The sequence below is a fragment of the Felis catus genome, chromosome C1 (assembly GCF_018350175.1).
Source record: "Felis catus isolate Fca126 chromosome C1, F.catus_Fca126_mat1.0, whole genome shotgun sequence".
Classification (NCBI taxonomy): domain Eukaryota; kingdom Metazoa; phylum Chordata; class Mammalia; order Carnivora; family Felidae; genus Felis; species Felis catus.
In genome coordinates this window covers 34,526,315-34,553,529 of record NC_058375.1, presented here as the reverse complement: position 1 = coordinate 34,553,529, position 27,215 = coordinate 34,526,315, and the positions used below count along the sequence as shown (strand labels likewise).

Sequence of the window (27,215 nt, the reverse complement as noted above, 5' to 3'; positions counted from 1 at the left end):
CCGCTGGCCACCCGGGCTGCCCCGCCCTGACCTGTTCTGTTCCTCTCTGATATGAGGGTTTGTGCCCCTCTTATCTGCACCATCCATTGCAGGGCCAGGCACACAGCGGGTGCTCCCCCGGCCCAAGGCCTGGCACGTGGCACGTGCTCAACTCGTACAGGCTTGGCACACGCTGGGCACTCCCTCAGTATAGAGCCTGTCACACATTGGGCGCCATCTATCACAGTGCCAGGCGCACAGCGGGTGCTCCCCCATCTCAAGGCTGGGCATTCACTGGGTCCTCACCTGGCACAGAATTTGGCACACGAAGGATACGCTCATCTAGTGCGGAACATAGCACACGACAGGGGCTCACCGGCACCGGGCTGACACAAAGCGGGTGCTCTCTTAACACAGACCTGACACACTGTGTTCTCTTTTGGCCTCAGACGTTGTGCATAGTGGGCACTCTGCTAATAGGTCCTGGCACACGGAGCGCTTTCCAAACACCGGTCCTGGCATACGGTGGCTGCTTTGCTAGCATAGGGTTTGGCCCATAGTAGGTATTCTCCTAGCTCAGGGACTAGCACATAGTAGTGGGCACTCTCCTTATACGAGGCCTAACACAGAGGAGGGGCTCTCTTAGCTGGGACAATGACCCAGATGGTCACTGGTCTCTGAGCAATGACCCAGATGATCAACCAGGTGATTAGAGATGTGCAACGACTCATACCCAGTGAACTGGACGATATCTAGATCCAGAGGAAAAGGCCCAACAGTCCTCAGGCCTCCTCTCTGGACCTGAGACCCTACCCTACCTTTCCCTTGGTCTCCTTCCCCTCCCCCTCCAGCTTCCCTGGAGCACACCTGCTCAGTCCTGTGCCCTCACCTCCCCTCACGCAGCTTCCCTGCAGCCCTCCCCCCACTCAGGCCTAGCTCAGCGGGACCTTCCCCCTGGAGTCACAGGGCACAACAAAGCAACTAGATTGCTCGCCCCTCTGGAGGCATGCCCACTCTTATTAAGAAAAGTCAGAGGCGGGGGCTGGGGGAGTCGGCCTCCCAAAGTGGGGCTGGAGCAGCTGGATCCCACTAATGAGGCCTCATTACGGCCAGGGCCCAGCTGGGCTGCTGCCGCCTCCTGTCCCCATGGCCAGAGCCAGAGAAAGCTGTCCAGCCAGGGCTGCCTGTTCTGGGCAGCCTGCCCAGGCCAGGGCAGCCGGAGCCCAGAGCCCACCCTGGGTGGAAGTGAGCATTTGGGCATCATGGGTGACTGGGTCTTCCTGAAGCCAGTGGCCCAGCCAGCGCCTTGGCCCACAGTCTGCGCCCGCAGGAAGTCAGCAGAGCGTGTCTGGGGACCTGGCTGCGTGAGGCTGGCCCAGTGAGAGGCTGAGTCGGTGGGGTCTCAGGCCATTCTTAGGGGACTTGCTTGAGCCGAGGCTGGTCTCCACCTCCCCCACCAAGATGTACGTAATAATGTGTCTACATCAAGGCATTTGCGGGGGGTGGAGGGGAGATTAAATGAATTAATATATATAAAGTGTTGAGGACAGTGGCTCATAGTAAGCGCTGAATATGTACCATCTCTTCCTATTATTGCTGATACTCACTAGATTCGATGATGGGTGGACATTATCCCTATTGCAGAGATGAGGAAACTAAGACTAGACATGTTAATGACTTGCCTAAGGCTGTATATGGTGAGAAACTGGCAGCGCGGCGTTTTGAACCAGGCCTATCTGACTCTAAAGCCTGCGCCCTTTAAAAAAAAAAATCCATCCTGCCGTGTTCCCTTTGGGGTCACCACACTTACCAAACTAACAGAAAAGCTGGCTGTTCTTTACATTAGAATCCATGCACGCTTCCATTTGGTGGATGCTTACCAAGATCCTTCCTTCTGCCAACCTATCAATTTCCGAGGACAGGTGCACCTTCCCGGGACCAAAATACTCATGCCCGCCTGACTCACTGCTGGTTTGTGGTATCTCAGCATCAGCTGGAGACTGACTAGCGAGTGTGGCCCCAGAGAAGTGGGACTGGATGGGTCTGAGTGACCCCTCGCCCCGGGTTACGGTGACACCTGCTCGTCTGTGCCCAGCCCACGCAGCACATATTCCAGAGCAACGTCTGGGGTTCTGGGCAGTGCAGTGCAGTGCAAATCTCCAAGGATTCTGTTGCGTGGCTCCCCCTTTGTCTGAACTCTGTGGTGACCACTCTCTTGGCTAGCGCCAACTTTCTTAGGGCAAGTGACAGTGCAGGCCCGAGCTTTCTTGCATGGCCAGTCACATTCTCAATCATCTTGGCTAGTTGAGTCTCTAACTCTTGTGGGGGAACAGCTCCAGGGCCCAACACCCCCCCAGCCCACACCACTCTATGAAGTCTAAGCTGCTTTGGTAGTGCCTGTGGATGATGCCCCCTTCTTCCTGCCCTTTAACATGTCTAGTGCCCAATGACACCCAACCACCCTACCGGGAGCCCACCAAGTGCCAGGCCTGGGAGCTCAGAAGCATCTAGGCCCTGAGGCCGCTCACTGTCTTCCGCGCTCGCTCTGCCTCACTCTGTGGTTGTGAGTATGTGAGTGTATGTTTTGTTCCAATAACTTGCTGGGAACAAGGGGAAAACACAACAAACCCCATGCCTCACTCTAGCTCTGGAGCACCCGCGCCGGGCTGCATGGGGACTGGCCGGAGGGGGAGGGCCAGCGGAGGGGGTAGGCAGAGCTTGGGGAGGAGATGAGGTGAAAGTAATTGACGCTGCCCAGCCGGCAGTGGGAGAGGCAGGGGATGCGTCAGTGTCGCCTGGAGCTGGCAGAGGTGTGAATGAAGAGCGGAGACACGCGCACTCCGCTCTGAGTGCTCATCCTGGGATGGCCTCGGCTCGTGGACCTGTGGCCCCCTCCTCCCCAGAACAGGTCAGTCACCTCCCAGAGGTTGAGCCCCCTCCGTGGAGCCAGGCGGTCTGGGAGGCTGAGCTGGGGGTGGGGAGAGGGGCTGAGTGGTCTGTGCCAGGGAGGGGCAGGCACAGCCAGCCAGCGAGACAGACACCGGCAAAAGTGACCCAGAAAGTTGCAACTGTGCAAAGGAGTGCAGGAAGAGTTAGCTATGTGGTGGGGGCATGGGGGAGGAGAGTGGGGGTGTGAGGGCTCCCCCAGCCCAAGGACCTGCTGAGAATCTGCTCTGTGTATCAAAGCTGCATTGTCCTAGCTCCCGGGGAGACGGGCCGGAGGTGCCCAGGAATTGTACTAATCAATACAGCCCCATTGTCCGTGCCACGGCAGTTACTCCTATGGGGAGAGTGAGTGAGGGGGCAGGGGACGTGGTACATGGACTCAGCAGTGAGGGTGGGGGAAGAGGACGGGATGGGAGGCTCAGCTGGGAGGCAAGAGACCCCAGAGAACGTTCACAGTGTCCACGGCAAGCGCCTGTGTGGGCATCAGTGTGGCCTCATCCCTAGAAGCTGGGGATGGGCAACGATGTCAGGGGCAGTGGGGCTGATGGCAGCGAGGGTTTGGGGACGGAGAAAGCCATCCTCCCCACCCTGTAGAGCATCCTGACTTGACCTTCAGAAGGCCAGAGAAGGAATGTCCTCTGGGGAGACATGGGTTGGGTTTGGGAGAAGCTTTATGCAGGGCTGCCCTCAAACCTGAGAACTGCCAGAGTCACAAACCAAAGCTACTTCCCAGAGTGCCAGCCTGCTGCCAACCGACTGGGGTAGAGGCTGCCCACAGCTGCTGCGGTGTGAGACAGGGCTGCTGGGCTTCTCCAGGGCAGGGGCAGGGCCCACCCAGTATTCCCCTTCGCTGCTCCCCAGGGCCTGGAGCGAAGCCGGGCATGCCTGGGGGTGCATCTCCTGTCTGCTCTAAACAATGTCGGCAGGTCTGTCTCCACCAATGAGGGCTCTGGACGAAACAGCACAGGGCATGCCTTTGGTTCTCTTACCTGCTTGAAGGCTTGGACTCCTAACAGGTGCCCAGAGCTTGCTCTCAAGTTTTCCTTGGGGCAGGAGGCACAGACAGCCCCTGGGTACTGCTCGGGACTAGGGTGGATTTTCCCATGGTCCTGCTTCTTCACCTCTGGCCCCGGACTCTTTCCCATATCTGGATAAGCCAGGCCAGATGAAGGGTGCTACCTAAGGGCCAGCCTGGCTCCTGGATTGATGGGAGATAACTTGGGGGGGGGGCAAGAATCTAGGGGGGCAAGGAGGTCGTGAGGTCTTCTAAGGCAGCCACAGTTTACTGTAATGGCTATTCTGCCTGAATTCCCCGCTGGGGCTCAGAGAAAGTTGCCAGTGATCTGGATTTGGCTCAAGGTCAGTCTGGGATGTGGGGTCTTGTCTGTCCTCCTCCATAAAGTTTGTCTTGGATGGGACTTCATCCCATGAGCAAACCCTGGGGCTGCAGAGTCCTGAACAAGAGGCCTGCTGGATCCCAGCGGGGCCCGCCCAGCCAGTGCAGCTCCAGGATTCTTTAGTGTCCACGGAGAGCAGGAGGAGGGAGCTCACAATTCACAAAAATATCCAGGGGACACTGATCTGGGAAGGCGGGAGTGAGGAGCCAGAGGAGAGCCACAGCCCAGGCTGTCTCTAAGACTGTGCGTGACGAAAGGAGGAGGTACATCCAGTGGTGGTGGTTACCTCTGGGGGTGGGCTTTGCAGCTCTGTTTCGTTTTTACTCTTTGCTGTAGGTTCCTTTTTTCTTTTCTTTCTTTCTTTCTTTCTTTTTTCTTTTTTTCTTTTTCTTTTTCTTTCTTTTTTTTTTTTTTTTTTTTTGGTGCTAAGCTTGTAATGCTTTTATAATTAGAAGAAAAACAATAACATTTAAAAAAGTCATTTAGAAAGTTAGTGGGAACTGATGGAAGATACAGGAGAGAGTCAGAAATAGGAATATTCCAGGCAAGGCAGAATCACAGAAATTAGTAGATCTATTGAGGTTGTCTAGTCTGTCCACTGAGTTCATAGTTAGTTAAGGACGCTGAGTTGCAGGGAGTGGAAATGACCTGCCCAGAGTCAATGGGGGAGCAGGCTCTAGAATGCTGGGGTTCTCACTGCCCCGTGCAGGGTCCTGCCCTGCCAAGCCCAAGACATAGAGAGGAGATCAGGATTCCTCTCGAACACTAGGGGTGTTCCAAGTTCCAAGAGTTCGTCTAGAGCAGGAATAAGCCAGGCACTGGGCTACGTAAAGGATTTATGTAAGTGATTGCTCGGAATGGCTCATCCGGCTAGCCAGGCACAGGGGTGGGAGGTCACAAGTCCTTGTGCGGGACTGGACACTGCTGCCTTAAGGACTGCTCCTAAGGGGAAGGGGCATCTGAGGGTCTTATGCGCGTTGTACGGTGGACAACGTGGAGGATGATCATCCAGCTCACTGCACTCAACCATGGAAAGAAAGCTCCAAAGCCTGCATTCTGCCCAACTTGGGGGAGTTCAGGCACAGGGCAGGGCTGTCCATATCCTAGAGACCACCATCAGGCCCACGGCCATGGAGTCAGAGGTGAGGGTGGGGGCTATCCAGGGAGTCTGGGGAAGAAGCACCAGGCCACCATGGCTTAATTCACCACCGAGGTGTGAGCAGGGGAGGAAGAGAGAGCAGCGTGGGGCAGACAGTGAAAGATGGGTGATGGGCAGGAGAAACCTGGAGCCCAGCCAGTCGCCAGGGCTAAGCTGGGTTAGGCAGAAAGACTGCCAGTCTGGGTGAAACCATGAGCACCAACGGATTCTTTCGTGGGCACCTCCAGGCCGACGTCCACTGCAGGGACAGTTCTTATCAGTGACACAGGTGTCCACCCGGCAGATGGAGAAAATGAGAGGCATAGGATAGGGAAGATTATGCAAGGAGAACAAAATCTAGGCAGCACTGGGAAAGGCTCACCAGCCATGGGCTTTGCTGCCCAGGAAGGAAGTGACAGAGAGTCCCCAGAGGAGAACAGAGAAGGGAACTGGAACCCCCAGAAGCCTCGAAGAGCACTTTGGAGATCCTTTCTTCCAGTGTACTTGGAGAAAGGTAGGCTTGCTCTATCCTCTGCAGAGAGCCAAGCCCTTACCAGCCAAGTCGCCTGAGCAGAGCTCGTGCTGGAATTGAAGTCCTGGCCATGGGGAGGCTCCCACAGTGACCTCCCAGCCACAGCTCCAGGAGGCGGCCCCACAGTGCTGAGATGCAGGGCTGGGGAGCGGGAGCTGTGCTGCTTCTGCCGGGCGCTTCTCACACTGCTTGCAGGGTGTCACTGACCTCCAGCTCTCTCTGCACTGCAGACCCCTCGTGCTGCCGGGAACTTCCACTAGAGCCCCATCCCCAGCTCCCCCGTCCCAGGCCTCTGTCCCAGGCCTCCTGCCTCCCCTCCCCGAGTTGTGGGCTGTGGCCAGCAGGGCTGAAGTGGTTAGCGCAAGGCCCAGTGGTATGCTGCTCATTAACTGAGCAGTGCTGGCTCCCGAGGGCTCAGCCAAGCGGCTGCCTGTGGCACGTGGCTGGGGGCATCACCACCCTTGCTGTCCCCCTCGATGCCAGGGAAGGAGCAGACCCCAGAACCCCAAGTCTGGTCCTGTTGCGCTTGGTTGCGGGGGTGAGGGGTGGGGGTGGGCGGGGGCGGGTGGCTGGGGCCAGGAGAGAGGCCCCAGGCTACGAGACTTTGGTCTCGGCCACGGGCCTTGACTCTGCCCTGCCCATGAAACTATCCTGGACCCTCGAGTGTCTCTTTTACAGCTGTAACCACTGCTTCGTGACCCCACCCATGTACTCCGCAGCTGCCACAGTCTCCCATTGTGCCCCTAAGTAAACAAGCTTTGGACAGAATAAAACTGTTATTGTAGGGTCAACATATAGGAGCCCTATTTGACCGGGATTTGTTTGGGAATGCATAAACTGTCCCCAAGCAGGCCTCCCAGCCTCTGAAAAAATGCCCCCCTGGCCTGTGCAGAATTGCTAGGCCTGTCCCAAAGACGGCCCTAGGAGGTGGTAACAGCCTTAGGCGAGATTCAGTAGGGGCCGGTCCCAGAGGGCACGCTCAGGCTGTGAGCCACCCTCTCCCAGAGCCAGACTGGCCTTCAGGCCCCTTCATCAGGGAAGCCTTCCTGACTTCACCCTACTTGCCCCTCACCTGGCCTCCTTCCATATTCCTGTGACTTGAGAACTTCCACTCTGTGGTCACCTTGTGGCTGCATATGAAAATCACCTATTTGTTTATTTCATTGATGGCTTGCTTCCCCACTAGACTTTGAGCTCTGAGTGTGTAGGGGTGTCTGTTTAGTTCACTGCTGGATTCCCAATGCCTGGCACAGGGCCTGGCACACAGTAGGTGTTAGTAAATCTCCATGGTTGCGTGAATGAATGTATGTAGACTCTTTCAGCCTGTCCATTTGCTCCGGGTGCTCCTTGAAGGGGACCCTGGTTCCTGGTGCTGTGTCCCCAGACCTCCCTGGAGGGTGTGAAGGTCAGTGTCTCCTCCAGGGGCAATGCTTGTTTGCGTGTGCAGGACAGTTGATCCACAAGGGTGTCTCTGCCGTGGTGCCCATGGCATGCAAGCCAAAATCTGCCCACCATGGGAACAAGGGGTGCTTGGCTGGGACCTCCACTGGCCGCTGGTGCCTCCTGTGCCTGCATTCCCAAATGGGCCTTTCTGGAAAGCACACAGGTCCCAATGAAGCCGTTCCTTCCCTCTGCATTTGTGGGTCAGTGTCAGGATCCGACAGCATTTCAAAGCACCAGACCTCTTTGTTTATTGGCCAGTGTGACTGTTGTCCTTGAATATGTCTCTTTCAAGCTGAGGGTCAGTGTCACTTCAGCAACATCCCTCAGAAGCCATGCTGCTCTGTCTCTGATCCTGGTGTCCTCCTGGGACTCCTATCTGTTTCTCTCAAGAGAATAGCCCGTCTCTGAGAGGCTCTCTCTGTCACTCAAGGACTGTGCTTCTCTGTTGGTGATTCTCAGGGTCCCTGTCTCCTAGTGAGACCCCCCCCCTGACCTCTAGGCTCTTGCTCAAGGTGGCTTGATTTCCTGTTCACCCTGGGAGGGGGTGGAAGGTGCGTGGCATGGGAAGGGGTGCATTTACACTTATAAAGGGACTTGCTGAGCCAGTTCCAATAGTACGGTTGGGGTTTAAAAGGGGCTGTCCTCAGTGGGGCCTCAGGCCACCCAGCCCAGCCCTGCAGCTCTCCAGGAAGGCCTGACTTCCTTTCCTTGGGGCAAATCCCCTCATCAGCCCTTCCTGGCCAGCCCCCTTCTCTCAGCTCCGAGACCTTTTTCCGGAGTCCCTCCCTCTGTTTCCCCTAGCAGAATCTGTCCTCCAAGTCTGGCGTGGTGCCTACAACTCTGGTCTCCTCCCCCAGCTCATGGCCAGCACCACCCAGCCCAGGTCAGCTTCCCCAGGGCCCTCTCCCCAGCCACGGGCGATATAGATGGCTCCCCTGGGCCCTCCCACCCAGAGTCCCAGAACGCCCTCCCCAAGTCTGGCCCTGCTCACTTGCTCCTCCAACCCCCACCTCACAGCCCTGCCCACCCTGTGCCCCCAGGAAAGTGCCTTCAGCTGGGGGGAAGGGGTCGGGCATCCCCTCCCCCGCACCGCCTGCCCATGGGCAGCGTGCTCAGCCTGGTGATGTGGTAGCGGCGGGTGGGGGGGGCTGTCTGGACACAGGCCCCTTTGTGCCCAGCCCGACTTGGCTGCTTGGTATGAGGCTCAGCTGCTCCCAGATCCTCACCCAGAGGGGAGAGGGGAGGCTTTGGAGGGGCTGGGGCTGGGGGGCTCTGGACTCGAGCGCCCTCTCAGCGTCCCACCTCTCGGATGTTGGCAGTCGCTCCCCAGGTGGGCTGGTGCTCCTGGCACGGGGTGCTGGGGGGCTGGTGAGGGAGGCCCTGCTTGGCACCCTCTGGCAGCCACTCCTCCCTTCTCCCCTTCTCTGCCAGGCCTGCCAGCAGCTCCTGCCAGCAGAGGGGAAGCCCAGGGTGGGGGTGGGGGCTTGGAGGGTCCATGGTGTCCCCGCTGGGAGAGGCCCAGAGGGTCAGGCACGGGAGCACAAATGCCTTTCTGATGGTAGCTTCTCTCCTGTCCCCACAGAATGGTGCTGTGCCCAGCGAGGCCACCAAGAGGGACCAGAACCTCAAACGGGGCAACTGGGGCAACCAGATCGAGTTTGTACTGACGAGCGTGGGCTATGCCGTGGGCCTGGGCAATGTCTGGCGCTTCCCATACCTCTGCTATCGCAACGGGGGAGGTACCCAGCGGGCACAGGGCAGGGACCACCCACTTGGATAGAGCCTACCCACCAAGGCGCGGGCTACCCCCTCCCTGGCACAGACCCCACTCCAGACAGGCTGGCCTCTGGCCTCTGGCTCTCCTCTCCTTCGCCCCCATCCCTGGCTTAGGTACCCTTTACTAAGGCACAGACCACCACCCCCTGACCCTGGCTATCTGCTGTTTGGGCCAGACCCTGCTAGCCTGCTCCCTCGGGGCAAGGAGCCCTGGAGAAAGGCACCCCAACCTCCCAAGTTTCCCGGTCTTATACCCCCTGTGTTTCAACAACCCCCTAAATGGTTCAGGGAATTTGAGGATCCCAGTGACTTATGTTTGTGAAATTGCTTGGTTAAGCCATCAAAGCCCCCCCTCACATGATGGCTCTGGGGCCAGGATTCTGCTCAGGAAGCCTCTGTCAAATTCAAAGACAGGCCATAGGTAGGATACCTCGGACCCAGGCTCCTGCTCAATGCGTGGCTCACCCTCCTCAGGTCTCAGCCAAACGCAAAGGTTTTGCTGTTGGGTTCTTGGCAGGTAGAGGGTGGGACCCCCCAGGCCCACCCTGAGCCCGCCCTTTCCCTGCCTCCCAGGCGCCTTCATGTTCCCCTACTTCATCATGCTGATATTCTGCGGGATCCCTCTCTTCTTCATGGAGCTTTCCTTCGGCCAGTTTGCAAGTCAGGGCTGCCTGGGGGTCTGGAGGATCAGCCCCATGTTCAAAGGTGAGGCCTGGGTGGGGTGCACACACACACACACACACTCACATGCACGTGTGCACATGCACACACACACGGGCTTCTGGGGGCCTACTCACCCATCTGTACAAACACTGCCAACCCCCACGGAGCCCTGGTGCTGACCCCAAGCCCTACATCAATGGCCAAGGCCATGGGTGCATGCTGGGATCCATGTTTACTCGGCCTCCACCCTCCCCTCCCACCACGTGTATACACAAAGCCCCTTTGCCCCCCAGCTTGCCCCGGCCGAGGCCTTGACCTGTCCCTTCTGTGGCCCTCCATAACAGCCCGCCTCTTAAGTGCTTCGAAATTAACCTGGCCTCCTTCAGCTAGATGTGTGAGGCTGCTTCCATTCCTTCCCCTCTTCCAGGTGTGGGCTACGGCATGATGGTGGTATCGACGTATATTGGCATCTACTACAATGTGGTCATCTGCATTGCCTTCTACTACTTCTTCTCATCCATGACGCACGTGCTGCCCTGGGCCTACTGCAGTAACCCCTGGAACACGCCCGACTGTGCCGGAGTGTTGGACGCCTCTAACCTCACCAACGGCTCCCGGCCTGCCGCCCTGTCCGGAAACCTTTCCCACCTGCTCAACCACTCCCTTCAGAGGACCAGCCCCAGCGAGGAGTACTGGAGGTGAGGCCCCACTGGGCCTGGGCCGGGGGGGGGGACCCCTGGTGCCAAGCCAAGCCTCATCCCTCCCTCCCACCGGCGGGCAACTTCCTGCAGACTAGGTAGGATGCCGGGAACAGAGCATGGTAGAGGCGCGTGAAGAGGTAGAAGGAGTTTACAGACTAGTTCAGGAGAAGAGGCTGACACCCCAGAGGGTGATGGAAGGCAGAATGTTGAAGTGAGAGTCCTTACAAAGTGCAGTGAGGGAGGCTCGGCGGTCAGGCAAGTCCGCAGAGGAGAGTCAGGGGGAAGGGCGGTGGCTTCCTGGTAAGAACAGCATAGCAAAGGCCCTAGATCCCAGATGAGCAGAGGCTGGACCTGAGACCTAGGGGAAGCTGTTCTGATGTAACAGGTGTGTGGAAAACCCATGGACCATAAAGGGGACCGGCGGGGCCACCAGCCTTCTTCGAGAATGTATGTGAATTAAGCTTAGACGTACTGCTACAGAGCAAGGAGAGATAGCCATAGGGCTCTCCTGACCCCAGGGCTGTCTTCATCAAGCTGTGCATAGGAAAGACAGCCTGGCACTCCTGTGCTCTGTGGTGACAGAGACTGCAGTCTTGGGGCTGGCTGCAGGGAAGCTGTTGCTGGAGGTGTTCTGTCACACCTCGTCCCAACAGGCTGGTTGTGAGGGCACAGTAGGATGTCCTAAAGAAAATTCCCCATGTCCTTGTGGGAAACCCGTGGGAAGAGAGTGTTGGGGGCGTGTGGGTAGGCCATGTTAATTCATTCACATTTTCGTGGTCTGCTCTGCCAGGCCCTGTGTGCCCATGGGGTCTGAGTAGCCCAGAGTCCCTGCCCTGAGGAGTTCACAATCTAGGGGGGAGACAGGCAGCTAATCATATTAGGGCCAGGTACCTACATGCCGATACGCTCAGGGATGTGGTCGGGGACACAAAGGAGGTGGTCAGTTCTGAGGGGAGGGGGGCAAGAGGAAGTGGTCCGGAAGGCTTCCCAAGGAGGGAGGAGGGAGGTGTAGAAGGGATTGGGAGAGACACAGGCAGGTAAGCTGTGGCCAGGAGGTGGCAAGCTGGAGACAGGTGAGACAGAGTATTGAGACAGGAGAGGCCAGAGGCATCATAAGGCACAGGGCTTCCCGTGCCAGGCCGAGGGTTTGAAGTTTCTCCGCCAACTGGTAGAGAGGCATAGGGGAGACGGCCAAGGCCCCAGGGAGACTTGCAGTCCTAGCAGGTCAATATCTTCTAAGCCTGGTCCCAGTGCTCAGACCCTGCAGGGCCCAGCTTCCCTGTGCCAGCCTCTGTGGTGCACCACAGCCATCCGAGGACAGCTAAGATGTCACTACCCGCAGGGGCTCATGGTGTAGACCACAGAGCTGCTGCCTCCCGGTGAGAGGCAGGCAAAATTACCTCTGGGCAGACTCAGCCATTCGGTCGCTGGACAGATCAGTTTTTGAGCACCTAGTAGGTACCAGACACTGCACTCAGTAGGGAGACAGAATGAGGAGTAAGACACACAGATCCTGCCCTCATGGAGGTCACGTCTACTGAGAGAACTAAGCAAATAAGTGCCCAGTTAGGTATTCTACTACGTTTGAGGCATGGTGTGGACTGGACAACTTGATTTAGACTAGGGGGTGAACCTGGGAGGACAAAGCCCCGCCCACACCCATGGGACTGCTCCGTGGGGTGAGCTCTCACCCCAGAGGCCATCTGCCAGGGATTCCCAGCTGGGTAGGGCCACCCAGGGCAAAGCTCTGGAGATTTTATCCAGTACAATTAGAGGAGAATAGCCCTCAAAGAAAACTGGTCATGGGTGGGGCGCGGGTGCCCATTGGGTGGCCCATTGAACTCTCCTCAGGGCTGGAGCCAGGCCCGTCTGACTCGCCACTGTCCCAGACAGGACTTTCTCTGCAGGATGGCTCCCTGCTGCCCCCTCCTGGAGAGCCTGGGAACATGAGCCTTGAGAGGGCTGCCCAGGCTGGCTTCAGCAAGGGAAGTGAGGAGAGCAAACAACCGTATTTCCTGGGCACCTACTGTGTGCCGGGAGTATTATTTCATATAGTGTTATCCCTATTTTTCAGATTCAGAGACTGATGTTCAGAGGTTAAGGAACTAGGCAGCATTGCTGTGTCAGGATATGCATGCCCCGCTGTGCCTGGTGCCTGGTGTGAATTAGGCCAATGATACTCTGCAGGTGATCTCGGTCCACAGTCTCCAACACCCCTTTGGAAAGCTGTGTGATCGCATTTGAGCCCCACAACAACCTTGTTTGGTAGCTCGGGCAGGTAGGATAAAATATTCCCACTTTACAAGTGAGGAAAACAACTCAGAAGGATTAAGAGACTCCTCTGAAGCAAGAGAAGCTCAGAGGGCAGATTTCCGAACGCGGGTCTGCCTCTTGCTCACCCTCTGGCCCGTGATCTCCTCTCTCTCTTCGTCCCTTCCGTCTCATTTTACGGTCCTCTGCGTGCTGGTCTGACTCCAGCCTGTAGGCCCTGAGCTCACGGCCATGGCCTCGCCTCCAGAGCCTGTGGTGCACCCCTCTCCCAGTGTCTTCATGGCAGTTCAGGAGTCACGCAGACCTCACTCAAATCGTGGCTCCGCTGCTCATCAGCTGTCTGGCCTTGGGAGATCAGCAAACCTCTCTCAGTCATAGCTATTCATCCATTAAATGGGAGGAGTCACAACACCTACCTTGTCGTTATAAAGATGGAATGAGATAATGTGGCATAAATACCAAGAACAGTAATGGGTGTTCAGTAAGCCTGGTGACATCCCCTGCTGGAGATGCAAAGAAATAGATTAGGGTGTTTTGTTTTCAAGGAGTTTATCATCAGGTTGGGGAAATTAATAAATAATGCAGAATGTGGGTCACCTGGGTGGCTCAGTCAGTCGGGCATCTGACTCTTGATTTCAGCTCAGGTCATGATCTCACAGTTTGTGGGATCAAACCCAATGTGAGGCTCTGCACTAACAGTGCTTAGCCTGCTTGGGATTCTCTCTCTCTCTCTCTCTCTCTCTCTCTCTCTGCCCCTCCCCCACTTTCTCTCTCTCAAAATAAAAAAAAATAAACATTAAAAAATGATGCAGAATAATCCCAGAGATGTTATGCATCAAGAGCCAACTTATAAATATACTGGGTTCCAAAAGTTCTTAGGTGAATTGATCTCAAAACACATGGTCCCAAAACAAAACAAAAAAATAAATATGGTGCCATAAAAAGAAAGGTAGAATTCATTATTTAGTTTTAAATTTTTTTTTCAACGTTTATTTATTTTTGGGGGGACAGAGAGAGACAGAGCATGAACGGGGGAGGGGCAGAGAGAGAGGGAGACACAGAATCGGAAACAGGCTCCAGGCTCCGAGCCATCAGCCCAGAGCCCGACGCGGGGCTCGAACTCCCGGACTGTGAGATCGTGACCTGGCTGAAGTCGGACGCTTAACCGACTGCGCCACCCAGGCGCCCCTCATTATTTAGTTTTTAGCCCCTAATATTGTAAATGCTGTGCCCTCGCAAACAATATAAATAATTAAAAATTAAACGCTACCAGTTTAACATATATAATCAGGCAAAGTTAAAAAAAAATCTTTGGAACAGGAAACGGTGCCTACTTTGAATGCTGTTGCTGGAAGTAAAGGAACTCTGGGTAATGGCAGCAGAAGGACCCTGGGCTATTCTGGGGCAGAGCTTCCCAGCCGCAGGTGTTCTGAATAGGTGTGCCCGGCTGGGTGAGACCGGGGTGGCCTGGAGGGGCCCCCAGTTGCCTTCAGCTTTGAGTGCCCTTGTCTGCTTACCCCAATGGCCCCAAAGTATTTTGTGTGTGTGCTATGAAGGAAAAAAGATTGGAAAGCACTGTTGAAGGGGCCCAGGTGCCTCTTGGTAGTCCCACAGCCCCTGAACTTCTCCATCCCTTGGCCTTTGGCTCCCCCATCGACTAAGAGCCCAGAGAAGGTCAAAGGCAGGGCCTGGCTCTGATGCCTGTTCACCGTACCATCTCAGTGGTGGCAGTTGGGCAGGAGAGGGACGTGTTGGACAGCGCCCTTTCCTGGTCCTGCTGTGAAGGAAGGCCTCTAGGGAAGATTTGAGGCTAAGAAGAGGCCAAGCAAACAGCCTGGCAACATTGTCCCATGAAGGGACAGAATAACATCGCATGAGGTTTGAGAACTGATTTGGAAAAAAAAGTGAAAATAGCTGAGAATGATAGAGGACAGCCTATGAGCTATCCTGAGAGGTCCTAGCTGTAAGAGGGGAAAGAAGGGAGCCTGTGTTTACCTAAACTCATCTACATATTATGCTATGTTGGCGTTATTATGCCCATTTTGCAGATGAGGAAACTGAGGCTCAAGAACTTGTCTCTCACTCATCACTTCTAGCCTGCCTCCCTCCCCAGGTTCTCTCCTTTCTACCTCCTGGTCCATTTACCACAGTGTTCACTCATCCATTCAACAAATATTTACTGAGTACTTCTCTGTTCCAGGCACTTTTCCAGGCACTGGGGGTGCTAGGTACTCCTGCTTTCATAGAAGATGGATGACACACAAAATAGATAAAATAAATAAGTTACAAAGAAAAAAAAAAAAGGAGACATGTGCTGTGGAGGAAAATATAGCAAAGAAGTGGGTGAGGAGTGCTGGGCTGGGGCCAGGGTTGCAGTTTGAAGCAGGGTAGCCAGCAAAGGCCCCTTTGCAAAGAGGGTACCCTGAGTAAATACTTGAAGGAAATGCGGAGGGAGGAAGCCATGTTGGCAAACCCAGCTGCAGAATTTGTGGGGTCCGGTGTGAAATGAACATATGGGGCCCCATGTTCAAAGGTATTAGGATTTCAAGATGCCAGTGGCAGAGCATTAAACCCAGCACAAAGCCTTCTCAGTATGGGGCCCCATACGACTGCATCCCACGCACGTGTGTGAATGGATGTTTGAGGGAAAGAGCACACCAGACAGAAGAAACAGCACATGCAAAGGCCCTGAGGGAGGGCATGCCTGGCATGATTAAGGAACTGCGAGGAGCCCAGGGCAGCCAGTGCAGGGGAGTAGGGTGGGAAGACAGGCGATCAGAGAGATGGCAGGTAGGGGGCAGTAGGTCACTTAAGGCCTTGCAGCCACTGTAAGGACTTAGGCTTTTCCACGGTGAGAGCTGGGAGCCCCTGCAAAGTTTTGAGTCAAGGAGAGACCCTGACGATGCTCCTATAAAAACCCTTCAGAAGCTTCCCATTGCTCCTAGGATAAGATTCAAACTTCTTGGCCTTGACTTTGTGGCTTCTTATAATCTGGCTTCTTCCTATCCTTCACCCTTCTCTATTCCCTTTACCTTCTGTTCTAGCCTCACTGAGCTGCTGACATGCCCAGGCTAGGCCGTGTTATTTATTTCATGACCCCCTGTCCTGCTGCATGCTGCTGCCCCAGCCTGGCATGCACTTCCTCCTCCCAATTCCTCAAACCTTAGCTCTAGCCTCACCTCTTCCGGGAAGCCTTCCAGTGTGCCCCTCCCCGTGGCACTGAGATGCCCTTCCCGGTGGTACCCACGTGCCTGATTCAGGTCTGTATGACAGCACCTAGCACAGGGCCTGGCACATAAGTGTCCGATCTATTGAAAGGGCACTGCTGGTGTGGCCTAGGGCACCAGATAGAGCCACACATACCTAGGGGAGGAATTCTGGTTCGAGCCTAGGCCTGTACGCCCCAGGGCCTCCCGTCTTTACTCAGCACTCCACCATCTCCCTCGGTTCATCAGAGATGGAGAAGACTAGTGTGGGTGAAAAGCTCACAGAAAGCTTCCTGGAGGAGGTGACGCCTGATAGGATATGTCCAGTCTAGAGGAGAAGATGTTACTGAAGGGAGAAACGCACAAGCCAGGGCCTGGGATGGGCCCGGTTGGGAGTGAGACCTCCACACCCGAGGGGCTGAGGAGGCTGGCCTCCAGGCGCCCTTGAGGGTCCTGGGAGAGGCTGCAACCAGTGGAGTCTTAGGGCAGCAGGCAGAGGGGGTAGGGTGGGGTTAACTGGGGCTGGGGCCTTACAGTGACACCCTCCTCATACATGCGAGGACCTCTTGAGAAAGGAGGGAGCTGCCAGGCTGGGCCCCGGGCCTTGGGAATCTGTTGCTAGGTGTCAGGGTCCAGCCTTCAACCAGAGTATCCCCTTCCCCAGGCTCTATGTGCTGAAGCTGTCAGACGACATCGGGAACTTTGGGGAGGTGCGACTGCCCCTCCTCGGCTGCCTCGGTGTCTCCTGGGTGGTGGTGTTCCTCTGCCTCATCCGAGGGGTCAAGTCTTCAGGGAAAGTAAGTACCCCTCCCTCAGCAGGGTCTGTGCCCACCCAGAAAGATCCTGCCTCCCCTGCCGGGGTGGTGTGTAGGAGTCGGAGGCAGGCGGTGATGAAGGGACATGAGAGGGGAGGAGGAACCGGAGGGCCGGCCGTGGTCGGGGGGCCAGGGAGGGGGCGCCCAGGGCAGGAAGAGCTTGGAGGAGGCCAGTGGAGGATCTTGCACCTTGCATCTTGCACGCAGGTGGTATATTTCACAGCCACATTTCCCTATGTGGTGCTGACCATCCTGTTTGTCCGCGGCGTGACCCTGGAAGGAGCCTTCACGGGCATCATGTACTACCTGACCCCACAGTGGGACAAGATCCTGGAGGCCAAGGTGGGCTGTGCAGGAGGGCCTGGGAGGGGCAGGGAGGGGCAGAGAGGCGCCCGCCTCTGACCCCAGCTGCTCTGCCCGTCCTGCCCCACAGGTGTGGGGGGACGCCGCCTCCCAGATATTCTATTCGCTGGGCTGTGCGTGGGGAGGCCTCATCACCATGGCATCCTACAACAAGTTCCACAACAACTGCTACCGGTGAGACTCTCCCTGCCAGCCCGGGGCTGCCCCCCTACCCTGCAGCCTTCCCCAGGAGTCCCCAGACCCCCAGGTCCAGTGCAGCCCCCTGGACCCCCTGCTAGGGCCCTCCATTCCACTCACGGCCTTGAGGTCCTGGGAATGCTGAGTCTGGATCCGGCCACTGGAGAACACAGAAGAAGGTGGGGACAGTGATGCCCCAGGGGTCTGTGAGGACTCAAGAGCCTCAACCTACTTGAAAAGGCCCAGAGCAGGGGCATCTGGGTGGCTCAGTCGGTTAAGTGTCTGACTTCGGCTCAGGTCATGATCTCTCAGTTTGTGGGTTCGAGCCCTGCGTCTGGCTCTGTGCTGACAGCTTGGAGTTTGGAGCCTGCTTCGGATTCTGTGTCTCCCTCTCTCTCTGCCCCTCCCCCACTGGTTCTCTCTTTCTCTCTCTCTCTCTCAAAAATAAATAAATAAACTTTAAAAAAAAAAAAATAAAGGCCCAGAGCAGACCAGGAAAGAGGTTGGGGGGCCTTCTGTTCCTAGAACTTTCCATCTCAGTTCTTCTCTCAGCCCTAACTGGGCAAAGGGAAGCAAATTGCACATCCTGAGCCCCATTTTCCTCCCCAACAGGGACAGCATCATCATCAGCATCACTAACTGTGCCACCAGCGTCTATGCTGGCTTCGTCATCTTCTCCATCCTGGGCTTCATGGCCAATCACCTGGGTGTGGACGTGTCCCGTGTGGCTGACCACGGCCCTGGCCTGGCCTTCGTGGCTTACCCTGAGGCCCTCACGCTGCTGCCCATCTCCCCGCTCTGGTCCCTGCTCTTTTTCTTCATGCTCATCTTGCTGGGGCTGGGCACTCAGGTATGAGGTGCAGGACCTGGGCCAGTGGCTTGGGGAGGGAGGAGGCAGGGCCAGAGGCCAGGCCCCTGCTCTGATGGCCACATCCTGCAGTTCTGCCTCCTAGAGACACTGGTCACAGCCATTGTGGATGAGGTGGGAAATGAGTGGATCCTGCAGAAGAAGACCTATGTGACCTTGGGCGTGGCTGTGGCTGGCTTCCTACTGGGCATCCCCCTCACCAGCCAGGTAAGACCTGAGGGAAAAGCTGGGCTGGAGTTGCCAAGGTAGGGGGGCATAGTGGGTGGGGGAGCCCAGCCTCAGGCACCCCCGGCTCAGCTGCCCACTGGCCCGTAGGCAGGCATCTACTGGCTGCTGTTAATGGACAACTACGCGGCCAGCTTCTCCTTGGTTGTCATCTCCTGCATCATGTGTGTGTCCATCATGTACATCTACGGTAAGTGCCTGAGCTTCTGTGGCCTCTCTGGGCCCAGCCCCCGCCTATCCAAGCTGCTCTCCGAGCCCTGCTGACACCGTTCTCTCCAGGGCACCGGAACTATTTCCAGGACATCCAGATGATGCTGGGATTCCCGCCGCCCATCTTCTTCCAGATCTGCTGGCGCTTTGTCTCTCCGGCCATCATCTTTGTAAGTTCCGGGGCTGGCCCCTCCCTCCCTGCTGCCCCCAGGCGAGTGTCCTTCTCTTGGGAACCAGCAGAGGGAGAACAGGAGCCCATTCATCTGGCCAGAGCTCCCCGACGGGGTCTCTGCACCCACAACTCTGGCCATTGGGAGACGGAGAGAGGTTGCATAGTCAGGCGGAGACTTAGAAGCACCCAAGCACTGGCCTGGGGTTAGGAAGGGAGCATATAGAGCCCTGGATTTGACTGAAGACAGTGCCCAGCCTTGGAAGGGGAAAGCAGGCTGGCAGCGCCTGAGAGCTGGCCCTCCCTGCCTCCTCGGCGTTCCTGCCTGGTATCCCCAGAGAGGCCTCAAGAACAATTAGTGATATTGGTGTCAGCTCCGTTGGCTTTGCTGAGCTCCTGCCTCCAACCCCTCTTAGCTGAGGTGCCTGGAGTACGTGGTGTGAATGCGTGAGTGTTCCAGAAGCGGGTGGTACAAGTCAGATGTCAGCTCAGGGTCAGGGGCAACCTCTTAAGCCTTCCAGACTTGGGAGAGGGAATATCTCCACCAGTATTCAACACCTGGGAAACTCCCACGAGGGAGATGAATTGGTGGAGGGAACTTCCCCATGGCCAGCAACCAGGCATTTTCTGCACGGCGTTCATGTATCGACTCATGTGATACAACTCTCGGGTATCGTTATTATTCCCACTTTACAGATGAGGAAATGGAGGCACAGAGATGTTAAGTAATTGACCGAAGTTTACACAGCTAATAAATGACAGAGCCAGCCTTCAAAGCAGGTGGTCCAATCTGGAGCCTGCAGGCTGGGCCAGTGCTACACTAGAAACACCCGCAGGAAGGGGGAGCGCTCCATGGACTACCATCTGATTTTGCCCCCTTATGCTCAGGGTGGGAGGAAGGGGCACAAAGTGTTTGACAGTGAAGTGGTCACTCCGCAAAGAGGCAGGGCCATCTCTGAGTGACGGGAGGGTCAGCCCAGTGGCAAGGGCAGCATTCAGTCACGTTCCCGTCAAGCCCAGCTTCTCTGTGCCACAGGGAGCTCATCACCGGATTTTCACTTTGGCTCATGTTTCTGGGTGCGGTGGGGAAGGCCCCTGAGGGCTGAGGCCTCCACCACATGGGGGGTGTGGGATCTTCCCCGAGGCTGGCACAGGCACCAGCTCTGGCCACTGGCCCAGCTTTGAAACAGGAGGAACGGAAGCCTCCTGTAAGTGGTGGGAGGCCAGGGAGGCCAGACATTGCTGCCAAGCGCCCTGCTCTCCGGGGGTTGTGGCTGAGGCCGTGCCCAGGACCAGCCTGAGGGGAGCTCATCCTCTAGAGCTCCGAGGAGGCTGCCACCCTGGGCAGAGACCTGGGGTACCGACCAAGGCAGGGAAGGAGGCAGGAAGGAGATGGGCACAAGAAGCTTCCAGAGGGGCAGCCTTGGCCTGGGTCCCGTGTCTCTGCGAGATTGAGGCAAGGTGGGCAGTGCCCTCTCTGTGCTCAGAAAGCCAGGCTGGAGTCACCTTAAGGTGAGGACTCCAGGCCCCGTGGACTCGTGTGTCTGGGCTGTTGTGTCTTCTCTGGGAGCTTTACTTCTTTATATTTCTGAAAAACTCTTTTTGACAAACCATCTTTTTCCGTCAGGGATCAGGATCTAGTTCCATTCGGGAAACTTGACATAAGCTTTCACTATGTGCAGCATCCCAGGAGGGCCCCCCACTGGATGTGGGTCTTGCTCTCCTGAATTTGGTCACTGGGATGCATCTGAGAGCTCAGGAGGCCGATGCTGAGCCCTCCTGGTGAGTGGCGCACACATACCCAGGCCCTCTGGGTGGTCCATGAGCCACCCGCCCATCTTTCCGCTTCCTTAGTTTTTTTGCTGTTGCTGCTGCGGCCCCAGGCTCCACTTCCCGTCCCACTCATCTCTTTCCAAAGCGGCTCCTGGCCTCCAGCCTGACACCCATCATTTCTAGCCTTTGGGGCCTCCCCGGGCTGTCACCCTCTCTACAGCCATAGAGAGGGCTTCGCTCTCCCCTCTCCCCCATTGCCCCCACCTCTCTGCACAAGTCAGTTCAGATCAGCAAATGAGGTTGTGCCGGGCACTGTGCTGGGCCCTAGAGACCCAGAGCTGAGGCAATCCCAGGAGCTCCCCAGGCTATGGGAAACATTAAACGCTTAGCAGACAGAAAATGCCATTGAGAGCCCTTTGAGGAAGAGGGATGAGAAATCTGGAGAGCTTCTTGAAGGGAGCGACATTTGCACAGCATCTGACGTAAGGAAAATGTAGAGGATTCTCCAGAATAAATGAAGAGGGAGGAAAATGCTGGGTGCAGTCAAGACATTGAGACAAGGGTCACGTGGCCAGAAGGATGAGCTGAGATCTGGATGTGAGTTGGTAAAGCCCTAAAGCCAAGGATTTGGTCTTACTTCAGTAGGCAATAGGGAGCCATTGTGAGTCTTTGAGCAGAACTGACTGACTTCAAAGGGGACATAGATTGTTCCCTGGCTGATTCAGGATTATGGCGAAGATGGACCTCTCCTCTTCCGCAATGCCTACCTGCCCACCATGCCTTGGCCTCTGGTTCCTTCCACTTCTTCCACTACCCAAAACTTGACTTTGCCCCTGTCCTTCCCCAAAAATGTCTCTTTCTAGCTTGGGAAACTGGAGAGGAAGGGAAGGAGTGCTGAGAGGAGGACCGAGCCCCGGGGAAAGGCGGGGGTGGAGAGTACTGGGCAGGCCTCACGTGCACTCCCATCCCTCCTCTCTGCAGTTCATTCTCATTTTCACGGTGATCCAGTACCAGCCAATCACCTACAACCACTACCAGTATCCAGGCTGGGCTGTGGCCATCGGCTTCCTTCTGGCTCTGTCCTCCGTCATTTGCATCCCTCTCTATGCCCTGTTCCAGCTCTGCCGCACAGATGGGGACACCCTCCTCCAGGTGAGGGGTGGGGGCAGGCAGCAGCTAGCTGAACCGGGAGGGGGTGGGTGGATGGGGCTTAATGGCTTCTTTCTGAAGTGCCCTGCCCACCCCCCATGTCTACCTCTCCTGCAGCGTTTGAAAAATGCCACAAAGCCAAGCAGAGACTGGGGTCCCGCCCTCCTGGAGCACCGGACTGGACGCTATGCCCCCACCATACCGCCTTCTCCTGAAGATGGTCTTGAGGTCCAGCCGCTGCACCCAGACAAAGCCCAGATCCCCATGGTGGGCAGTAACGGCTCTAGCCGTCTGCAGGACTCCCGGATATGAGCACAGCTGCCCGGGGAGTGCCCCACCCCCGCCCATGCTCCCACCACAGAGACTGGGGAGACAGGGGACAGGTGTCACCGCCTGCCCCTGCCATGCCCTGGCCAGGGTGTCTGCTGTCACCTTGGCCATCACTGGTAGCGTGGTCATTTGTGCTCGTGTCCCCAGTGTTTACAGGTCCCTTGGATGCCAAGATGGCAGCTGGGGATGGGTGTGGGCGATGGGAGGGTCGGTGGGGGGCCCAAAGCACTTTGGAGGGGTCTCAGGCCAGGTCCCCAGAGATCTGCTGGGCTTTACATGGCCTCTGATGCCCCCACACTCTGCCCTAAGCTGAGGTTCTAGGTTGGCTCCCTACCTGTCCCCCTCCTTAGGCCTCCAGCCTCCTGACCAGTGTTCCTGCCCTCAGAGCAGACCCCAGCCCTGCCCAGGCAAATTTGGGTCTTCCTACCTGGGAGCAGGGTGACGGGCTAAGGGGCTATACAGTGTTACTCGTCAGGCTGTGCCACCCAGCCCTGTTTGTCTGTGTAATTATTTTTGTAAAAATTGTATTATCGTGGTTGCCACTCCCATGCCCCCAGCCTTGGGCCCCCTCTGTCTTCCAGGCCTGCCTGGACCTCACTTGGCTGCTCTGGGGTCTCCACACCTCATTCCAGCCCTAGCTGTCAGGCCCAGCCAGCAGAGGCCCATGACCCAGCAGCCTGCCCAAAGCACTAGTTTCTGGGGGGTAGGGGTGGGGTGCTGCTCAGCAGGAGGTTTGGACCCAGAGCCCTGGGGAAGGGGACCTTACATGAACCCCCCCTTGCCCTCCCTTCACCAGGCGAAAGGAAGGCCCAGGCTTCCCAAACTGGGCTGCCCTTGTTCATGTGCCAAATGGCCCCAGCCTGCGTGCCCCATCCCCTCTCTGGAGCCAGAGCTCCCTCCCCCTGCAGTGTCTGTCTGTCCATCCTCTGTGCCCCTCTGTGCAGTGACAGCCCCAGAACAGCCGCCTCTAATCCTCTGTAGCAATAACGGTGCACCGCCCACCCCTACCCATCCGTGCACCACTAGGATTTTAAAGTCCATAGATTTTAATGAAATTTCTATTCCTGTCTCTGAGCTGCTGCTGTGCTTTGTGTGAGTCCCCCAGGGGGACAAGAGTTGGGGCTGGGATGAGACCTCTGCCTGCCAAGAGTTTGTGGAGGGCTGGGAGAAGAAAGGCCAAAGGCTATGATCGTCAGAAGCAGACACTAGGGACTTGGCGAGGGGGTGGGGCAAGGGCCAGATAGACAGACAGCCTTGGCGTCCTGGCCAGGACCCATCCAACCAAGACGAGATCTGAAGCGGGCTGGGCCACGGCAGCTGAGAGGTGGCAGCAGAGGATGGGGCGAGTTCCACCAGGAGCCGAAGCCTACTTTGTGACCGGTCGTTCAGGTTGGGGCCTGGGGTGCTGTACTGGACATTGGAGTAGAAGCTGGCCTTTTCCCAGGGCTGTGCTGAAGCTTCCGTCCCCAGCGGCAGGTGGTAGTCAGGCCTCGAGGTCGGGGGCAGCGCTCCAGAGGAGGGGCAGGCAGGCAGCACCGGAGAGGCTCAGCCCAAACTCCAGAAGCCCCACGGAGGCAAGGCAAGGGTCTGAGACCCTTGGAGGACCCCGCGGGCTGCTGCCTGAACAGGAAAGAGTAGCTGTGAGTGAGCAGTGGCCTGACCCTAGGCCTACCCTGTCAGCCATCCACCTGCTCCGGTTTACCTGTGGCTGGAAGAGACACAGGAAGGCCTCAGAGGCACCTGCAGCTCTTGTTGCATGGCCACCTTCTGTTCCCGTAGCTCTGGAGGACAGGTGTACCTGAGTCATAGCACCCAGGAGTTCCAGGGTGTGTAAAAGTGTGGGGCAGGGGGCAGCAGGCCGGGTGCTCTGGGGTCCACTTGGGATCCTTACCTGCCAGGGTGGGCTCTAGGGTGGCCTCAGAGGGCTGGGATGCCCCTGTATACTCCTCTTCCAGGTGGCGCTGCAGGGAGAGCTGGCTCAGTGCCCCGGCCACAGGCAGGGGAGGGGCAGGGCAGGATACAGAGGCCATGATCCCATGGGGGGACCCCAAAACCAGCCCAGGCAGTCCCTGGGGACAGCACACTCCCACCCTCCACCCAAAAAGCCCAGCTTGGTAAAGTGCTGGCTGGCTTGGACTCAGACTTAGGGAAGGGAAGGAGCCAAGGACCAGGGGCAAATTTCACAAGTTAATCTAAAAGAGCTGACCTTGGACTTAGGGGCTCAACCAGAATCTTCTGGATTCACACACACACACAGGGAACGTGCACGTGTGAGAAAAGGACACAGGACTCGCACACCTTTACATGCACATACGCGCAGGGACATGCCCGTTTGTGGGTCTCACGCACCAGGTGAGAGGCAGGTGAGTCTACACTCAGCAGAAGGGCTCTGGGCAGCGAAGCCCAGGGCCGCAGCTCACCTGTAGGATGGGGATCACCCTCTCCAACGCGTGACACTCCTCCTCCAGGAGGCTCCTGGGACACATGGGAGTAAGGCAGCCAGGACCAGTGCCACAGGACTGTCTCAGCTGAGCCGTCCACATAGCGCTAACCTCCAGCTTTCACCTCCACCAGGCCCTCCTTCCTCAGCCCACCTTGCTCTCTGTGGCCGGGTGCTGGCCCAGCCTTCCAGCCCTTGCGGGCCTCTCCCTGGGCAGGATGTGTCCGTCCCTTGCCTCCCTCACGGTGCCCACCATCCTCTCTATTGCATGGGCCTCGTCCTGCCTCCATTCTGCCCTGCATCACGGCCATTCCCCTTCTCAAAACGCTTCCGTGGTTCCCCACCTCGGGATAAAAGTCCTCGGGGCTCAGCGCCTGCTGGCATCCATCATTAACCACTTCCTGGAAGCAACTGCACAGGCCCTGCAGCCACCCGCCCTTTCCACCTCTCAGCCTTCCCCTCCTGGTCTCCCCACCAGGTGTGCGGCCTCCTCCTCCTCTCTCACAGTCCAGTCCCAGTACTTCAAGACTGGTCCCAGCCCCATCCTCCCTGTCTCCACCCTCACCACGCACACTCAGGGGCCTCACCGCAGGTGTCTGGCAACCTGGTCGATGCTGGACACGTTCAGCTGGTCCTTGATGACGCTGAGGTCCCTCTGACTGCTGCTGGCAGATGAGGCCAACATCACAACCCCCCCCCCCGCCATGTTGCCTCACCCCAGGCCTTCAGGACACGAATGCCACTTCTCCCAGACAATCCTGTGTCTTTTCTCACAAAGGCAACATAACATAGTGCAAAAGGGGAGGAGTTCTGGAGCCTGGGTTTGCAAATGGGCTCTGCCGCCCTTCAGTGTGTGTGACCTTGTGCAAGTCGAGTATCCCTTCTGAGTTTTAGTTTCCTCATCTGTAAAAGGGGGCCACTGCTCCCCACAGAGTTGTGCAAGAACTAGAAATAAGTGGCTGCTTCCATTCACTCACGAATGTGCTCCTTTCTCACTTATTTCATTTGGTCCCCAGCGCTCTCTAACCCAGCCCTCACTGATCCATACATGTGGTTGTAGGAGGTCCAGCTCCAGGCCAGGAACTTCTCCGTGGAGCCAGGTGGAACCCACCAGCCGGCTGGGGCCCTCTGCTAAGCAGGGAGCGATCCCTCCTCTCCTACCTAGATTCACCTCCACTTTACCTGGATTCACCAGCTCTCATCTGGAATATCTCCTGTTCTGGCAAATTACACCCAGGCTCCTCCAGGGCAAAGCGCAGGACCCTGGGGCTATACTGGATCCAAGCCTGGGTCTGGTCTCTGCAGAAGATCACAGAAAGAAACTCCGAGGCTCCTTCCAGGGAACCATAGGAAGGCAATCCTGGCCCCTTATCAGGCACAGGGCTAGCCCCTCTTAGTTTTGCTGTGGGGCTTAGCCCTAGGTCTGAGGTTCCCACCTGCCCTCGCAGATGGCCTTCTGGCGGAGACCAAGGAGTAGCTGTCTCAGTTCCTGGCGCACGAGGTCTCTTAGGAGGGGCGGTGGTGCCAGAAGGGAGGAGGGGTCAGAGGTGGGTCGGGAGCCAGAGGCTTGGGAGGATCGAGCCTCACGGAGCAGTGACTGTAGCATCACCACCTGCAAGGAGAGCTGGGACACCTTGCGACTGGGGAGAGAAGTGACGGGCGTGAAGGGGGCTGGGGGACTGAGGGGCAGAGAGGAGTCAAGAGGGCTGGGCGGACAGTGAGATGCAGCAAGATCTCGAGAGTTATCGGGCAGGGCCAGGGATCCGGAGGAGGTGGGGAAATCACCCGAATCGTGGGACAGGCCTGGAGTGACCCATCAGCCCACTCCCCACCTCTGCCCGCAGTTCCAGGCTCAGGTCCACCGTCGTCTCCCCCAGAATCCTCTTCACTTCGGGCCGCTCCGGGAGCGGAACGTGCTCCTCTACCAGCACCCACAGCGACGGGGAGTCCCAAGACATGGCCCGCCCGCGCCGCCACTCCGCGACAAGCGGCCCCAGGCTCCGACCTGCGGGAGAGCAGGTCGGAGCGCAGCATCACTAAAAGGCTGGTAGTCCAAGGCTGGGCCCTGCCCCTCGCTGGCCTCGCGGGCCACGCCCTCAAGCTTGTCGCGTTCGCCGGCCTCTCCCAAGCCCCACCCTTGTTCTACCGCCAGTCAGAGACTGGAATTACTGGGTTGGGAGCACTGGCCTCTGGAGCTGTCCCTTCTGCCCCGCTTCTGCCTGACTCTCGGGGGCCGCGATTCCCGGTCACGGCCCCCAGGAGCCGGGCAGTGGAGACCAGGGCCCTAGCCCCGCCTCTTCCGCGCGGCCGTCACCCGGGAGACCGCACCGCTACCCAGGCCCCGCCCCTAGCCATCCCAGGTGGGGAGGGCGGCGCCAGCTCGCGGGGAGTCGGACCCACGGCGGAGGCAGGTGGTTTGGAAGTCCGACCATCCACAGAGCTCTGACGCCAAGTGCTGTGGGCTCATCTCTGGGCAGCATTCGGCTTCGGGGCAGGTGGGAAGAACCCAGAAATGGGATTCCCCCTGGGATTATTACTTCGTTGCCTCCCCTAGCCCGGAGGCAGCGGCAGGGTAAACCTTTCCTCTTAGGGTTGGCGGAAGTCTCGCGAGCGACTGCGCTTGGAGGGGCCTGGGGAACCAGGA

At 57.4% G+C, this 27,215-nt stretch overlaps 2 protein-coding genes across 7 annotated transcripts; one reads left to right on the top strand and one right to left on the bottom strand.

Moving 5' to 3' along the window:
- The first annotated feature begins 2,780 nt into the window (after window positions 1–2,780).
- SLC6A9 (solute carrier family 6 member 9) lies at window positions 2,781–23,205 on the top strand. Its single transcript, XM_019836873.3, is given in 14 exon segments — window positions 2,781–2,819; window positions 2,822–2,887; window positions 9,018–9,174; window positions 9,785–9,916; window positions 10,302–10,572; window positions 16,717–16,849; window positions 17,075–17,209; window positions 17,301–17,404; window positions 18,020–18,257; window positions 18,348–18,482; window positions 18,591–18,690; window positions 18,780–18,880; window positions 21,634–21,804; window positions 21,919–23,205. Coding segments are annotated over 14 exon segments (1,962 nt in total). The 5' UTR covers window positions 2,781–2,795; the 3' UTR covers window positions 22,114–23,205.
- Window positions 23,160–26,885, bottom strand: CCDC24 (coiled-coil domain containing 24). Of its 6 annotated transcripts, none has more exons than XM_045035691.1 (9): window positions 26,759–26,885; window positions 26,404–26,576; window positions 26,008–26,183; window positions 25,754–25,870; window positions 25,159–25,236; window positions 24,552–24,606; window positions 24,023–24,092; window positions 23,834–23,912; window positions 23,160–23,751 (listed from the first exon to the last, which is right to left on the bottom strand). In XM_045035691.1, the coding sequence occupies exons 2-9, from the start codon at window positions 26,527–26,529 to the stop codon at window positions 23,517–23,519; spliced, it is 936 nt and encodes a 311-aa protein (XP_044891626.1). In that variant the 5' UTR covers window positions 26,530–26,576; window positions 26,759–26,885; the 3' UTR covers window positions 23,160–23,516. The 6 variants fall into 6 exon arrangements, with proteins under 6 accessions (XP_044891626.1, XP_019692433.2, XP_044891625.1 ...); XM_019836874.3 differs by having other exon boundaries at window positions 26,741–26,877; XM_045035690.1 differs by having other exon boundaries at window positions 26,707–26,848.
- Between the last annotated feature and the right edge of the window lie 330 nt (window positions 26,886–27,215).

Excerpts from the sequence above, each read along its gene's own strand:
- CCDC24 (XM_045035691.1), bottom strand. The coding sequence starts at position 26,529 with ATGTCTTGGGACTCCCCGTCGCTGTGGGTGCTGGTAGAGGAGCACGTT. Across the intron at positions 26,184-26,403 it reads GCCTGGAACTGCGGGCAGAG|GTGGTGATGCTACAGTCACT; the intron begins GTGGGGAGTGGG and ends CTCTCCTTGCAG. Across the intron at positions 24,093-24,551 it reads GGGTGATCCCCATCCTACAG|CGCCACCTGGAAGAGGAGTA; the intron begins GTGAGCTGCGGC and ends CTCTCCCTGCAG.